The sequence below is a fragment of the Notolepis coatsorum genome, assembly GCF_963971535.1.
Source record: "Notolepis coatsorum genome assembly, chromosome: 5".
NCBI lineage: Eukaryota > Metazoa > Chordata > Actinopteri > Aulopiformes > Paralepididae > Notolepis > Notolepis coatsorum.
Window position 1 is genome coordinate 29,832,464 of NC_140169.1, and position 16,725 is coordinate 29,849,188.

The window sequence follows — 16,725 nt, forward strand, 5'->3', positions numbered from 1 at the left end:
ACACTGGTGATCCCTGTGTGTTCTGGACGAGTGGATTCTCTCTGTCACCGTGTTAAGGCCCCATCTTTCATATCCAAATGAGAGTATTCCTTCACGAGGGGATATGTGCATGTAATGTGCGATAGCGGCAGATTCATGTTCGAAGTCAGCTACACAGGCCAGTTGGTACTGTGCTGATTCCGCCGGATGTGGTAAAGTCACCGTTGTGAAGCGGTGTTGACATCTTGTTTTCTCTTTTCTCTTAAAAAGTGAGGAGAGGTTCAGAACGGCGGCCTGTCTGGGTGAGTGTTATGTCATTGTTTACATGTTCATAGCTTACGGTTAGCCAGTCAGCTGTTAACTGCTGCGTTAGCCTGCTGGATCGCTGCATGGCCTGCTTAAGGCCTACTATTAGCCAGTCAGCTGTTAGCTGCGGGGCTAGCATGTCGTGGTCGCTAGGTAACGTTAGCTTGCTGCTATGGCCATGGCTGGCGCGGGGTAGCTTAGCTTCTCGCGCGCCGCCGGGAGCTCGCTTCTGATCGCCGTTAGCTTGATGCTATTCTGTTGAACGTGCTTTGATTTTAACATGTTTTACACTCTTGACCGCGGCGTCATCCTTGACAGGGGATGTTTCGTCGACCCTGCCCTGAGCCTGGACGGGGATTGCGTCAACAAAGAGGACTGTAGCGACTGGTTGGAGCGGCGACGCTGCCCGGATCGAACAACACAGGACGGCTGTGTTCTACGGTGTCTTGTGACTGCACTTCGCTGATCTGCGTTCCGGGTAGGAACGGGGTTGACCAGGCCTCATAACACGTCTTCTGGTTTTACTTTGCTAAATGTATTGTGAATAACGGTGTTTTTTCCCAAAACGTGTGTTGTTGCAATGCATTTAGGATACGTTGCGGGTTATGTGTGAGCTGTTTTTGTCACTGGCAGTTAGCTTCTCCGTGCAGATCGTGATGTATTGATCTGGTTGTTGTGTGAGAAACATCATGGTGTTTATGTGTACCGTGTACTCACTACTAAGGCAACTAACCTATGAAGCTATGCTTGGTGACAAGTGAGTAAAAGAATGTTCTTTCTCAGACTGTAATGACAATGAACAGTGTGTTCACACATTAACAGGTTTTCCTGTTTTAACTGGCCGTATTGAGGGTAAAATAGGAGGATTGTGTTTTTCCCCCCCGGTTCCCTGGGGACTTTATCACCTCCTATCAGACATGTTGTGCATTAATTGTGTCTTTTGTGTGGTAGGGATACGATGTAACTCTTAGCTTGATTGCTGAGGTTGTGCTAAATCTGCTGGAGAAACTTATTTCCTAAAGGGAAATTGGTTTGGTTGCTGTCATGTGTGCTTAGCAAGGCCTGTGGTCGATACTAATCAAGAATGATGTATTCTCTCATTGTGAAAAAAACTGCGTTCCTCTGTTGAGTGTTTTTGCCATTTTTTGTAGGTGATGATGGGTTGTGTGTGTCATGTGACCTACAACTGGGTTGTACTGGCCACAGAAGCACATGTGTATGTTGGACCGGGGTTCTTAGAGCCCTCTCTATTCTGTGTTTTTCCTTAGTAAAAATCAGATAGCAGGTTAGCTCATGCGCTGTGTGGAGCTGTGAAACGCTTCATAGAGCTGACTATGACTGTGTCATATTCTCTTTTTGTCGTTACGTCGTTGATGCTTCCTTCTTTCTATTCCAGAAGTGTTGGAGTTAGGGAGTGTCACACCCCTCTTGTCGTTCCCCTGGGCGCCTTGGGGATTCAATGACAGGTCTAAATAGCCTGTTCATTGATGGGGGTGTGTCCCGACGCACGTATAGTGCTAGCTCGCTGTAAACAGGCGATTGACTGGCACGCCTTGGTTGCTTGTGGTTGAAACAGCGTTTTTATAAAGCAACTGAGATGGGGGTTTTTCCTCTTCCGACGACCACATCCCATGACCTGGGTGGGTTGTCGACGGATTCTCGTTCATGTCTGGGGGATGATGACGGGATGGATCTGAACATATGTAGTGGGGTCTCACGCCCTTGGGGTGGGCCACCAGGCGCGGTTCGTCCGAACGTCTGGGTGGCGCCTTCTTTTCATGTTAAGATCAACACGCATATCTGCCCTTCTCCTGGAGTAGGCATGTCGGCGTGGTTAGGGCACGGGACTGGTTCTGGTCACGCTGGTCCAGATCAGTTGAACCCGTTGTCCGCCGGGGATGCAGATCTGCTGTTCTGGTACCCTGAGGGACTTGGGCTTTTTTCAGGGGGAAAAATGCCAGGTCGGTCTGGGTGTCAGAGGGTTAAGCGCTATGGAGACCCTGGTTGGGTATGTTTTTACTCAGCACTGTCGTCATGGCTTACAGCCATGCCATTCTGTACGCGCTCGATCTCGTCGGATCTCGGCCGCTACACAGGTTGGTCCTGGTTAGTACTTGGTTGGGAGACTGCCGGGGAATACCAGGTACGGTGTGCTTAGGGGCTGGTTCTCCATTATTTTTCGCTCCTCTCTCACGCATGGCGAAGAGGGGCCTGTGGGGGTGGTTTTTTGACCTCCTCTGGTGACCCTGTGCTTCCCGTACCGCCAGGCCCGGTCCGAAGTGATGTTTGCGACCCGTAGGCCTGGGTTAACCCTTTTTGGAAACTGAAACACTTGTACTGCGGTATAGCCGGTGTATACCCGCAGGTGTGTTTTGGAGTTTTTTCTTGAGGGGTTATAGGAACAACCACCGCATTGGGTAACACCGAGGTGGTTGATTCCCTGGTGTGTTGGAGCAGTGTCAACTCCCGGGTTCACCGTTTGAGGGTGCCCCTGCACGTTCATGACGTCTGCCAATCGTGTCAGCCTTCTCTGCCTCGACCCCTCTGGGTGGGGGTTGTTAAATGGAGGCTTGGTCATGCAACACCGCCAGCTTACGCTCCTTCCGCCGGGGCGGCTGTGTTCAGCTGTCCCCTCTGGCGCCTGTCTCGTCCGCAGTCTCCAGGCTAGGGTTAACAGCCTGTTGCCTGGTTTTTCCCCGGTGCGCTGCCTGCTTCCGTTGGTTAACCTTTTTTGTGTGCTTACGGCCATGCTGACTGCCTGTTCTGCAGGGTCAGTGTGCCAGGCGGTGTACTATTGGGGGGACGGGGCCCGCTCGGCTTACGGCCATACCGACCTGAACACGCCCGATCTCGTCCGATCTCGGAAGCTAAGCAGGTTCTGGCCTGGTTAGTACTTGGATGGGATTCCGCCTGGGAATACCAGGTGCAGTAACTGAGGGGCCTTTGTCCGAATACGCTGGCGATGTGGGGGGCGGGGCACTACGTGCCCACCTGGTGGGGTCTTGATGCTGGCATCATGGACTTCTCCGGGCCCCCATTCTAGGGAGTCCAGTCCTTTTGGTGGGTCTGGGTCTTCCTTCGTGCTCCGCTGCTACGGCCTTGCCACGGGGTTGGGTTTGCCCTTGACCCCGTGATTCTGGGGGCAGTAACGAGGTTGTTCCTCCGTTCGTTCCCGGGTGGCATGCGGGTTGTGCGTGTGTGTGTATTAGAGGTACATTTGTGGTTTATTCAGTACGCGTGCACGTACGCGAGATAGTGCAGTGTGATGCCAAGCATCGCCCCTAACTAACAGAACTTGGTTATAGTCATAACCTATCGTTCTCGATATGATTAGTCTCATCTACATGTTTGTAAATAACCACAGCTAACTAGCTTAAGCTAACAACTCGGTCAACTACTACCCCGTAGTTAAACAAATGTGATTGCATATAACAGCTAACTGCTACAGCTAAGTTGGTAGTTAGCCTATTCCATTAATGTTGAATGTATTTATGAAGGTTGTTGATGGTGGTTGGCGCTGAATAGCAGACATGATTCCGTCAGTCTGCCACAGGGCAGCTGTGTTTGCTGATGCTGCTCATGACCACCAGTAGCGTGTGTGAGTGTGAATGCAGAGAGAGAGAGAGAGAGAGAGAGAGAGAGAGAGAGAGAGAGAGAGAGAGAGAGAGAGAGAGAGAGAGAGAGAGAGAGAGAGAGAGAGAGATGGCAAGCAGCCATGATGAAGTTGAGCTTCATCCAGTAGAATGAAAACGTTTATAAAAGACACCTAGATCATGACATTACTTTTCAAATTGTGTATTATAATGTGTATATTTTAGTGATGTCCGATATTATCGGCCTACCGATATTGGCATTAAAATGTGATATCGGAAATTATCGGTATCTGTTTTCAAAAAAAGAAAAATTAAATATTTTTATTTTTTACATTTATTTAACCTTTATTTACCCAGGCAAGCAAGTAAGAACAAATTCTGATTTTATTTATTGTCAAAAGTATGCATAATGTTGTGTTAATTCCACAACAAGAGATATGTAATGTTAATTACCTGAAATTATTCGTTTTTTGGGGGGAAACCCTGCATATATTGGTATTGGTTGATATCGGTATCGGAAATTTAAGTGTTGGACTATATCGGATATCGGTAAAAAAGCCAATATCGAACATCCCTAGTATATTTGTATCTTCTTCCTTACTGCCCCCACTACTGGGTCCATCACTACTAGCACAGATTTCAACTTTATTTTCAATTCTAGTGAAGATAACATGTTTTTCTCTATTGGATGAAATGGTGCAGCGATAAAAACATTGTATTCAAACATTTTATTCAATAAAGCCTCAACAAAGAGTTGGAACAGCATACAGAATATAGATGTGATGTCAGTCTGAATCAGAGCATTCTCTGCCTCATTGAATTCTGAAGAAAATCAGATTCCAATGAACCCTCAAATTCTGAAAATGGGAGTAGTCACCACTCACCAACTTCCCCATCTTCTCTAGTCACCCCCACACCTTCTATTTGACCCATGACTTCTCAGCAGAGCCCAGACAAAACTTCCCTTTTCCTATCAACTCTGCTAATACTGAGTCACTATTGAGAGAGAGAGAGAGAGAGAGAGAGAGAGAGAGAGAGAGAGAGAGAGAGAGAGAGAGAGAGAGAGAGAGAGAGAGAGAGAGAGAGAGAGAGAGAGAGAGAGAGAGAGAGAGACTGAGAGAGACTGAGAGAGACTGAGAGAGACTGAGAGAGAGAGAGACTGAGAGACTGAGAGAGACTGAGAGAGACTGAGACTCTTGGAATGGGTGTCTGGGAGGAAGTGGGGGTCTTTCGATGTTGATTAAACGGCAAGCAACTAATGTCATGAGTGCCAAATTAAAGGACAATAAATCCAATCTAACTGGAATTGTGTAGCACAGACCTTTCTATGGATCAAAACCTCAATATTATTATGGTGTAGTTAATACTTCATGTATCCTTAATCCCTAGGCTAATGAGGCACTAAGATGTTACTAAAAAGTAAAAAGCCAAAGTAACGGTATATGTATGTGTGTGTGTGTGTGTGTGTGTGTGTGTGTGGTGTGTGTGTGTGTGTGTGTGTGTGTGTGTGTGTGTGTGTGCACTGTGCACGAGTGCACATCTAGGGGCGGGGTGTAGATTTGGTCTCCCTGATGTTGACTCCTTAGCCACAGCCTTGGGTTGTTTAATACTGGACAAGTGTTTCATAACGGCCGTTGTGTGGGCCGGTTTCGGGGCCGGTGCGTGGGCCGGTGTGTGGGCTGGTGCGTCTGAATGTCCCGGGCTGAATTTGTGTCCCAGTCCGCCACTGCACCAGAGTTTGTTTCCTCGGATAGTCCGCTTGGTTTGGGGTAGTGTGAAAGCTCATTCAAACTCTGGTGCGGACCAAAAAAGCTAACTGTGGTCCGTCTGAAAATGTAGGTCTCGGTTTGCTTACAAGTGAACCCTGGTGCGTACTTTTGTGGTGTGAATGCTCATCGGACCAAACGCAAGACCAAATATAAGAAGTGACCTGATAAACTGTGTATCTTGACTCTTGAGTAGAAGGAAACAAAACAAACACTGCGGCGCGCACTGCAAAACAAGCACACGTGGAACATGTCTCGTGGACAGACGTGGGCGAAAAAGGAGGTAAAAACCCTGATAGAAATATGGTCTGACGAGCTAATTAAACAGCTGCTTGTGGCCACTCACAAAAACAACGAGGTGTACAAGTTGTTTAGCGAGAGAATGATGGCAATGAGCTTCAATCGAACAATCGACCAACGTCACATCAAAGTAAAAAAAACTGCGTCAGCATTTCAGCAATATATGAGAATAATGTGTGTGCGCTGGGCTGCTCCGGGGAATAATGTGGTGTGTGTGTGTGTGCATGTGTGTGCGCTGGGCTGGGCTGCTTCGCAGAATAATGTGGTGTGTGTATGTGTGTGCGCTGGGCTGCTTCGCAGAATAATGTAGTGTGTGTGTGTGTATGTGTGTGCGCTGGGCTGCTTCGCAGAATAATGTGGTGTGTGCGCTGGGCTGGGCTGGGCTGCTTCGCAGAATAATGTGGTGTGTGTGTGTATGTGTGTACGCTGGGCTGCTTCGCAGAATAATGTGGTGTGTGTATGTGTGTGCGCTGGGCTGCTTCGCAGAATAATGTGGTGTATGTGTGCGCACTGGGCTGCTTCGCAGAATAATGTGGTGTGTGTGTATGTGCGCTGTAGAGCTGTCCCCGAAGCCAAGCTTAGCATTGTATTGTATTTTATCTTAGTACTTTTATCATGTCTATTTTATTAACTATTCTATAATTTTTTGTATTGTTTTGTACAATTGAAGCGGGCATGGCCACCTTCATTTCACTATATGTCTTGTGTATGTATGTATGTATGTATGTGTGTATGTATGTATGTATGTATGTATGTATGTATGTATGTATGTATGTATGTATGTATGTATGTATGTATGTATGTATGTATGTATGTATGTATGTATGTATGTATGTATGTATGTATGTATGTATGCATGTATGCATGTATGTATGTATGTATGTGATGAATAAACCTCTCGAATATTGAATCTAGCATGTGTTGATATTGTCACATTTTAAGAATATAAGGAAGAAAGAAGAGTTTAAGAAACATTTCCATCTGCAAATCAAACTCTTCATGAATATATGATACAAATGCATCTATATGGTAAAATAATCATTACATTCTTTCATCATCATCATTTAGAGGGAAGGAAAATGTATGAAAAGAATCATTACATTCTTTCATCATCATCATTTAGAGGGAAAGAACATGTATGAATGGGAGCCATGGGTATTTGTTGTGAGGTACAGTATCTGATATGAATATTGTTTTATGATGTTTATTTGTTGTGATTCATTTCGTTTTCATTTGATTCTGCCATGACTACATATTTGCCACTTTAACAATAAAGACCAGAATGTAAAGAAGTCTATTACTTTATGATTACTTTTACTTCACGTGTCCAATAAACTAAATTTAACTGCACCAAATGAAGTTCTCGTTAGTGTTTTCAATTGACCATCCAGCAGACCGCAGTACAGCATGTAGAACAAAAAGCAATGCTTCTGCTGGTTTGATCTGACGCTGTATTGATTAGGGGCTAAACACATGAACCACAGCTCCCCCATGAAGCCTGCACTGCTCTGCATGGAGGAGGGACAGATTAGGGTGCACATGGTGTGAAAGAGAGACATATTAGGGTGCACATGGTGTGAATGAGAGACATATTAGGGTGCACATGGTGTGAAGGAGAGACAGATTAGGGTGCACATGGTGTGAATGAGAGACATATTAGGGTGCACATGGTGTGAAGGAGAGACAGATTAGGGTGCACATGGTGTGAATGAGAGACAGATTAGGGTGCACATGGTGTGAAGGAGAGACAGATTAGGGCGCACACCGTGTGGAGGAGGGACAGATTAGGATGCACACTGTGAAGGAGAGACATATTAGGGTGCACACTGAAGGAGTGACAGATTAGGGTGTACATGAGACAGATGGTCCTGGCTAGCAGGGGGGATGTGTGTGGACAGATTGGTCTTGGTTGGGCTAGCGGGGGAGGGGGGGGGGGGGGTGGACATATTGGTCCTTGTTGGGCTAGGGGGGGGGGGGGGGTGGACAGATTGTACTTGGTTGGGCAAGCAGGAGGGATGTGTGTGTGGACAGATTGTACTTGGTTGGGCTAGCAGGTGGGATGTGTGTGTGGGAACAGATTGGTCTTGGTTGGGCTAGCAGGTGGGATGTGTGTGTGGGGACAGATTGGTCTTGGTTGGGCTAGCAGGTGGGATGTGTGTGTGGGGACAGATTGGTCTTGGTTGGGCTAGCAGGTGGGATGTGTGTGTGTGTGGACAGATTGGTCTTGGTTGGGCTAGCAGGTGGGATGTGTGTGTGTGTGGACAGATTGGTCTTGGTTGGGCTAGCAGGTGGGATGTGTGTTTGTGTGGACAGATTGGTCTTGGTTAGCAGGGGTATTTGATGTGGACAGGATGAGGTTTACTTCTGCTTTGTCCAGTGACACAGAACGTTCAGTCTTGGAGGCCTTCTTTCCTTTCCAGATGAAAATCTTCTTACCAGCATGGTCCAAAAGATAGCAGTCCTGATGAATATATACATTATTCTCGGGTGTGACTTTCTAAATGCCAGTGAAATAATATAATTCTTCTGTTTTCTACACACACACACACACACACACACACACACACACACACACACACACACACACACACACACACACACACACACACACACACACACACACACACACACACACACACACACACACACACACACACACACACACACACACACACACACACACACACACACACACACACACACACACACACACACACACACACACACACACACACACACACACACACACACACACACACACACACACACACACACACACACACAGGGCCGCCTGGGAGAAATGCGAGGCCCTGTGCGAGATTTAAACAGTCAACATATTCTTAAATAATAGCGCTGCCCGAGGCTGGGCATGATACAGTCAACATATAGCGCGAGAGAGAGCTCCCGTTCTACAGTCAATATACAGTGTACAGAGAGAGAGAGAGAGAGAGAGAGAGAGAGAGAGAGAGAGAGAGAGAGAGAGAGAGAGAGAGAGAGAGAGAGAGAGAGAGAGACACATTGGAAATAAATTGAAATGCTATTTGGCCCTAAACAGAGAGTACACAGTGGCAGAATACCTGAGCACTGTGACTGAAGATCCTTGACTAGGTACAGACTCAGCGAGCACAGCCTAGCCATCGAGAAAGGCCGCCATAGGCAGACTGTGTGTGTTAGAAAGAGAGAGAGAGAGAGAGAGAGAGCATGTGTGTTTGTCGTGTGTGTGTGTTAGAGAGAGAGCATGTATGAGAGAGATAAGCAAAGATGACCCCCTAAAGGATATTCAACTTTTAATGAAAGAACAAAACAGAAGGAAAAGATAACTTCACAAAGGCAACATGAATATACATAGATCCAAAAGGACAAAGATCAACACTTAAATCCAAAGAGAAGAGGGTCTATACCAGAGAAAACAAAGCAGCAAGGAGCCAATGGCCGACATCAGCTAAATAGGCTAGCCAGGTAGGCTACTGACACCAGGCCACACACAGCTTTGGCCAACGGCCCAACGCTACCCAAGCTACACAAACGACCAAGACATGAATTCACACACAGCACATGTCGTATCTCCAAATGTTGTGAAGTAACATATGTTTTGCCTGGAAAAAAACATCGTTATTAACAAAACATTCATCTTACCTGCACCAAGGAACGCAGGGCGAAAGGCCGCAACACAGGTCTCCACGTTGACGAAAGGCCTCTCGCTGGCGGGACAAAAATAAGCTATGGCCGGAGCCTTGTCATGGTGCAGGCCCGACTACATCTTCTGTCAAAGATGATGTCGTAGTCAGAGTGCCAGAACCCCCTGCTATTCTCACGGCTAATGTCAATGGTCGTAGCACAAGCTAACAGCTAACTCTAGGCTAACTGATAGCATCAAGCTAACGTTCCCAGCCGAGCGCAGCCGGCAGCTAACGTCGTAGCTAAACAGCTAACTGGCTAACAGTTAGCTCAACCCGGCTATCGCTAACCATTAGCTAACGCAGAAGCAAGCTATGCGGCTACCACTGAAAAACTGTACAACGTGAAAAAAGCAATACAGGTGCTGACACCAGGCCACACACCGTTAGCTACTAGTACTACAACAGCTAGTCGGCCAGTTTGGCTCCAGAGAGAGAGAGAGAGAGAGAGAGAGAGAGATCCACGGCGGGAATAGAATAGAGTTAATAGAATAGGTTAAAAACTCACCAAACGTCCAAGAGGATGGAGACAACCGCGTGGAGTTGACGAAGTTCATCTGCCAAACGACCATCCTCTTCATCTTGGCTGCATGCGCTGTCTCTAGGTTAGCTAACGCTAGTTAGCCTTTAGCTAAGCTAGCTACTAGCCGACATCATCATGGCTATATCCCGACTGCACCATGACAAGGCGCCGGCCATAGCTTCTTTTTGTCCCGCCAGCGAGAGGCCTTTCGTCACCGTTCCTTGGTGACCGACCGACTGATAATGACCGACCTCTTCGTCTTGGCTGGCATAACTAAGCATAACCTCCAAAGCTGCACGCGCGAAATAGTCAAACGCAGCTGACGCACGCCGGCGTACACATGATGTAACCACTCCCTTCGTTGAAACCAATAGTATGTCTGCTGCAGAGCCCCAGAGCTCCAATAGTGAGTATGTCTGCTGCAGAGCCGCAGACCCAGGAACAAGTCAGACACATTCTACAAACGTGTCTAATGTGAAATATATAAGCATATAAGCAAAACTAGATTTTAGGTCTGTGATGAAAAAGGGCCTCGCGGGAAGGGGGGCCTCGCAATTTTTTTTTTTTTTTTTTTTTTTTTTTTTGTGTGCGAGGCCCCCCTTCCCGCGAGGCCCTGTGCGACCGCACTGCTCGCACACCCCCTGAGGCGGCCCTGCACACACACACACACACACACACACACACACACACACACACACACACACACACACACACACACACACACACACACACACACACACACACACACACACACACACATGCTATGTTGCAAAGGGAAGTGTGTGGGGTTGGGTAACAGGAAGGAACATAGCCAGTCTGCAACCTAAGCCACCTTAGCTGCCTTGTTCTGTTGAAAAATGAGTGTAATTTTACAATATCCTTTTCAAGGCACCTAATCAAAATTATATTCATTTGAAAAATTACATATATTTTTTATTTTACTTACCTCATGACTGAGAAGGTCCTGTGTCAGAGGCTTCACTGCCACCTCCTGGACCACAAGGTTGCCATGAGAATCTGAAATACTGCCATGGGAGGACAGAAGATGTGAGAAAAGAATTAAACTTTGCTGTCCTGTTCATGGTCACAACATATTCCAGAGTTAGGGAGCTAATGTAGGTAAAATGTTATTACATTTATTAAATGTATTAAATTGATTACATTTATTAAATGTATTTAATTTATTTATCTATACCTTTCAATGGCCAGTAGCCATTGTGGCATCATAATGAGAATGTTAACCATTGTATTGTGTTGATTCTATAGTAGCACTTATGGTGTTTCATCTGTTTCTGTCCGGCCCTATGATACTCTTTATTAGAACCCTATCATGTAGTACCATTAAATGCTTGTAGTACAATGTAGTACCCAATACTACCATGTATTACAATGTAATACCTTGTAGTACTGTGTAGTACCCTGCAGTACTGTGTAGTACCCTGTACTACCATATAGTAATATGCAATACCCTGTACCATGTAGTACCCGGCAGTGCCATGTAATAACCTGTACTACCATATAGTACTATCATGGATATTGGATATTGCATGTCTGCACATGTGATACTGTAACTGAGGGGTTACAAAACCCTGACTGTATTAAAGATTGTGATAGATTAAACCACTGCTAGTTATGTACTTTAATTACTGGCCAGACAGTACATCAAATATAGATGGTGAACACCCACAAGAACACGGCATTGACACAGAAATACTATTGGAGGGTAATTTATTATTATTAGGCAACGTTAGGTTACAGAATGAGAATTAGGGTCGCGCTTGTATGGCGAAGAATATACGTAAAGTCAGTCAAGAGCATAAGTCACTAAGAATAGCAGGAATCCTACGATGGGTCTAAGCTGACGCCACCTGTTGTATAGTAGCAATTATATAGGGCAACACTGGTACCAACTGGAGACAATGGGTTCCCTCCGGGTGTAAGGCCTGGAGGGTAGAGGAATGTTCGGGTACTCCGTCTGATTCAATGGGGAATAAAGAGACTCCAGGTACAGGAGTCGGTGCTTGTAAACTCCCTTGATCAGCAGCAAAAGCAATAATTGTAATCCAAAATGCTCGACAGCATTGATGACAGCTAGCCAGCCCCGTCCACGAGGCAGGCCCGAGTGGTAATCCTCACGAGGTTGAATCCCAAACGATAGTGGAAATCAACGATGCTCTTCTCCGGTAGTCACGTCCCAAATCAATATAATCCAACCAGGAATGGTTCTGCAATCGCCGGCGCCGATTCACCTGTGTACATGTCCAACGGTTCTCCGCCTAGGACTCCTCGGGTGTGGGCGACGTATTTAGGCCACACGGCCTGGTTAAGTGCACTAGCTAAAGACACGACGAACCGATGGGTAATGCTACACACGGAAGAACTGTGGCCGCACGATATACAATAAATGATAGACTATTTACTTCACATTAGATTAAGTCGAACTCAACGTTACTTCATTAAACTCTGACACTTTAACATTCTATTCGCACGCGGTTCTCAATGCTCTATTTAGACGCAAGGTTGCTCACTTCACTGCACGTTGACTCGTGGTGAAGGTGGGTAAGGGTAAGGGTAAGGTACTGCTGTTTACACCTGCGCCAATATATATACTTAAGTGAATATCTAGTCCCAACCTCAGTCCTTGTCTCGTATTACTACGCAGACTCTGGGCATGTTCTGACATGCCTGCAGTTGTCTTTGAACTTGCCGTTGGGGGCTTGCGCGTTGGCGCCTGGGGGCGCTGTCCAATAGGAGAGCGAATATTACTCTGGTCTGAACGCAGGCAAAGGGATATTCCGTGTATATATATAAATAATATACAAAGTATATCAAACGACATATATATATTCAGTTTAATCTGGCCCTTCACAACAGCCGCCTCCTAATTAGTCTGCACCTAATTAGTTAAAGGAAGACAGATTAATAGTCCAGTCAACTGCTCAATGTCTGTTGTGGGGAGTAGGGCAATCTACAAAGTCAGTGGGTCATGATCGTCATCAGGGGAGTCAGGGAGCCTCGGCAACTCTATCAGCCTCGCCACGGGTCGGGTGTAACGGTGAGGCAGGTCGGCCATCCTGGGCACACTGGGCTGTGCTTGCCACTTGCGACAGTCTAGACAGGTCCGCTGGAAGCGTCGTACTGCTTCTCTTCCTTGCAGTATCCAATAGCGACGTCGGATCTCAGCGAAGACTCTCTCTGCCCCAGCGTGGTGCACATCCTCGTCGTATTTCTTTATGATGAGCTCAGTGACCTTGTGTCGGCTGTTGAGGACTATAGGAAACTTGACGTCATCCGTTAAGTCCGGGGCCCGTCTCAGACGACCACCCACCCTGATGAGGCCATGGGTGTCGCGCTCGGGGGCCAAGTGGAGCAGTCTGCTGTCTGACGGGATTGGCTTTGTTCCCTGCAGGCAGTCTAGCTCGTCGGGGAACGAGTCTCTTTGGGCTCGCTGTAGCAGAAGGAGTTCTGCCTCTTCGTAGTTAGCTGCGTTAATGTCGGTAGTGGGGGGAACTTCAGGGTGGTGCCACAGGAATGTCTTTAGCTGCGCACTCTCAAATGTGAGGCAGTCGTCTATGTTAGGGTCAGTGGGGACTGGGGTGTGCGTCAACCCACAGAACATAGATTTCTTGATCTCTGCCTCCTCTTGACTAGCCTCCCGAGGGTTGGGGGTAGGCCACTCTTCCTCCGGGAGCTTGAGGAACTCAGGACCGTCACTGTAGATATTGTGACGTGTGAGGTCATCTAGGGACATCCCCCGTGTGATGACATCGGCTGGGTTCTGTTTCGTGTCCACGTACCTCCAGCACGCTGATCCTACTAGGTCTTGGATCTCTGTGATTCTGACTCCCACGAAGACCTTGTATCTACAAGAATCGGACTGGATCCATGTGAGTACGGTCATGGAGTCTGACCACAAGATTGTTCTTTGCACCGGGATGGTGAGTTCACGTTGGATTAACGTGGCAAGTTGCGCGCCTACCAGAGCTGCGCAGAGCTCTAGACGCGGGATCGATTGTTGCTTGCGGGGGGCTATCCTTGAGCGAGCCAGGATGAAGGCTGTGTGTATTTCTCCTCCCTCCTCTCGGGCCCGCAAGTAAGCCACCGAACCGTAGGTCACTTCTGAGGCGTCGCTGAAGACGTGCAGGTCCATCTGGCACGTCTCCAGCCGCACTGTGGGTGGGAAGTAGCTTCGGCGTATATTCACATTTTGGAGCGAGTTGAGTTCTCTCTCCCACTCTCTCCAGGTGGAAGCTAGGTGGTCGGGTATGGGATCGTCCCAGCCCTGTTCCTTGTCCCACAGCTCTCGTACAATCATTTTCGCCCGGGTGGTGTAAGGTAGGATACACCCCAGCGGGTCGTATTGCCTTGCGAGTGTTCTGTATACGCTCCGTCTGGTGGTCGGTAGAGGGGTCGACCTTCCCTGCTCCGTGGTCAGGGGTGTGTATTTGTAATGGAGCGAGTCTGTTTTGAAGCGCCAGACTAGGCCCAATGTCATTTCCTGTGCTTCACCTGGGATGGTCGCCATCCAGGTCTCGCTGCTTGCTGCCTTTGTCTCTGGGGAGAGGCTGCGAAGTACTTGAGGGTCACTGCTGGCCCACTGCCGGAGATCAAAGCCGCCTTTGATCAGTGAGGCGCGGAGCTTGAGTAGGAGGGCTTCGGCTTCTTCTGGCGTCGAGACGCTTTGCAGACAGTTGTCCACGTAGAAACTCCTCTCTACACTTTGTCTGACCTCCTCGTCAGCTTCAGGGTCTTCTGTCACATGTTTTTGCAGTGCGAACGTAGCACAGCATGGGCTGCATGTGGTTCCGAAGGGGAGGACCTCCCATTGGTAGATGGATGGTTGCTCATCTTTGATCCTCTCTCTCCATAGGAACCGCAGCAAGGGCTTGTCCTCCTCCACTAGTCGCACCTGCAGGAACATCCCTTTGATGTCGCCGCTGATGGCCACCTTGTCTTGGCGGAAACGTAGGAGTACGCCGAGGAGAGAGGGGCCGAGTGTTGGGCCGGGCAAGAGTTCTTTATTCAAATTCTGTAGTCCGATCTGGTAGCTGCAGTTGAATACAATGCAATCCTTGCCGTTGTGGTGGACCTTGTCGTGGGGCACGTACCATGATTCGATCGTCTGGTCGGCCTCTTGAATGTCAATTTTCTTTATGTGTCCCACTGTGATCAGCTTGTCGATCTCAGCGCGGTACACAGTGGCTTGAGTGGGGTATTTGGCTAGACGCCGCTCGGTGTTCAGTAGATATCGCTCTGTCGCTTCTTTTGAGGCATGGAGGGTGGGCATACCCTCTCGCCTCAAGAGTGGAGTTGCGTATCTCATCACTCCATTGACCTCGACTCTCTTTGTCCTCTGCTCGAGGAGGGTTATGGCATAAGTGTCTTCCTTTGAGCGAACAAGTTTATTTTCATTCTTAAAGGGCATCACGTCTAATGTCCATAGCCTCTCGACGTGCTGTAAGAGGGCGGTGTCTTCTTCGTTTATCCTCGAGTGGAGACAGCGAGTGGCTGTCGGTCGGTTGGGAGACCCGGAGAGGGGGCCTTGTAGTGTCCAACCCAGGCGGGTCTCGACCGCTGCTGGACAGCCTCTGGGCCCGATGTGGACCCGGTCCGTTGGGACAATGAGGTGTGCGTGGTCGGATCCTATGAGCAGGGTCGGGGTGGCGTCGTCGATGAGCGGTATAGGTAGTTGACGTAGGTGCACGTATTTTTCCATCAGCTTTGGGATGGGGTAGGTGTACTGTGACAGGCCTATGTCGTGGCTGGTGAAGGCGTTAGTGATGCTATACTGCTTCTCGGGCTGCCCGACCGCTGCTATCGTGAAGGAGACATTTTCACCCTTTATGGTCTTCAGGTCTCTTCTAATGGTACGGATTGTCATTGTTTCTTCGCTCCCCCGCAGACCCAGCCGGGCTGCGGAGGATGCGAGGAGGAGAGTCTTTTCTGACCCATCGTCTAGGATGGCGTAAGTGTCCATGACCTTGTCCTCGTAGCTTAAGATCACTCGGACCACCTTCAAGAGCACTCGGGAGCTCCCGCTCTTCGCAGGGTCTATGTACATGACGTTCACTCTCGAGCTGCTTGGGGGTACGGGTTTCTTCTTGTTGCTGTCGTGTAGGACCTCCAAGTGGGCGCCGTCGCACTTGCTGCATTTCTTCTTTAAATGGCACTCAGCTGCCATATGGCTGCGCGCGCAGCGGAAGCAGCGGCGGTTGGCTTTGATCCACTGACTCACCTCGTCAGCGGTCAGCTTCTTGAAAGTGTCACATTGAGACAGCCAATGTTCCTTTTCACAGTACTGGCATACAATCTTCCACTTCCCCTTGGTCTGGGGGGTGCTGTGGTTCTTGTGCTGCGGCACTGACTCGGCCTGGTGCATAACGGTCACTGACCGGCGGTTATCGTTGGATCTCCGAGGTCCATCTCTTGGGCTAGATCCACTCCACACGAATGTGTCCAGTCGTAGGCTGCTAACTTCCCCTGCGAGGAAAGCGGCCAGGTCCAGGAGGGATGGCTCGGGGCCGTTGGGATCACGGTGGTCTCTCTGCCGCCGAAAACGCTCTTGGCGGGCTGGAGGGAGC

General features: G+C 48.4%; 1 protein-coding gene across 1 annotated transcript in view; it reads right to left on the reverse strand.

Moving 5' to 3' along the window:
• The window catches only part of vil1 (villin 1), a gene marked incomplete at its 5' end in the record, with an annotated part of 115,901 nt that overhangs the window by 89,053 nt on the left and 10,123 nt on the right, over positions 1-16,725 (reverse strand). Inside the window, 2 exons of the mRNA XM_084314580.1 lie at positions 8,307-8,405; positions 11,091-11,169. Coding sequence (XP_084170706.1) covers positions 8,307-8,405; positions 11,091-11,169 — 178 coding nt within the window. The remainder of the gene's footprint in view (positions 1-8,306; positions 8,406-11,090; positions 11,170-16,725) is intronic.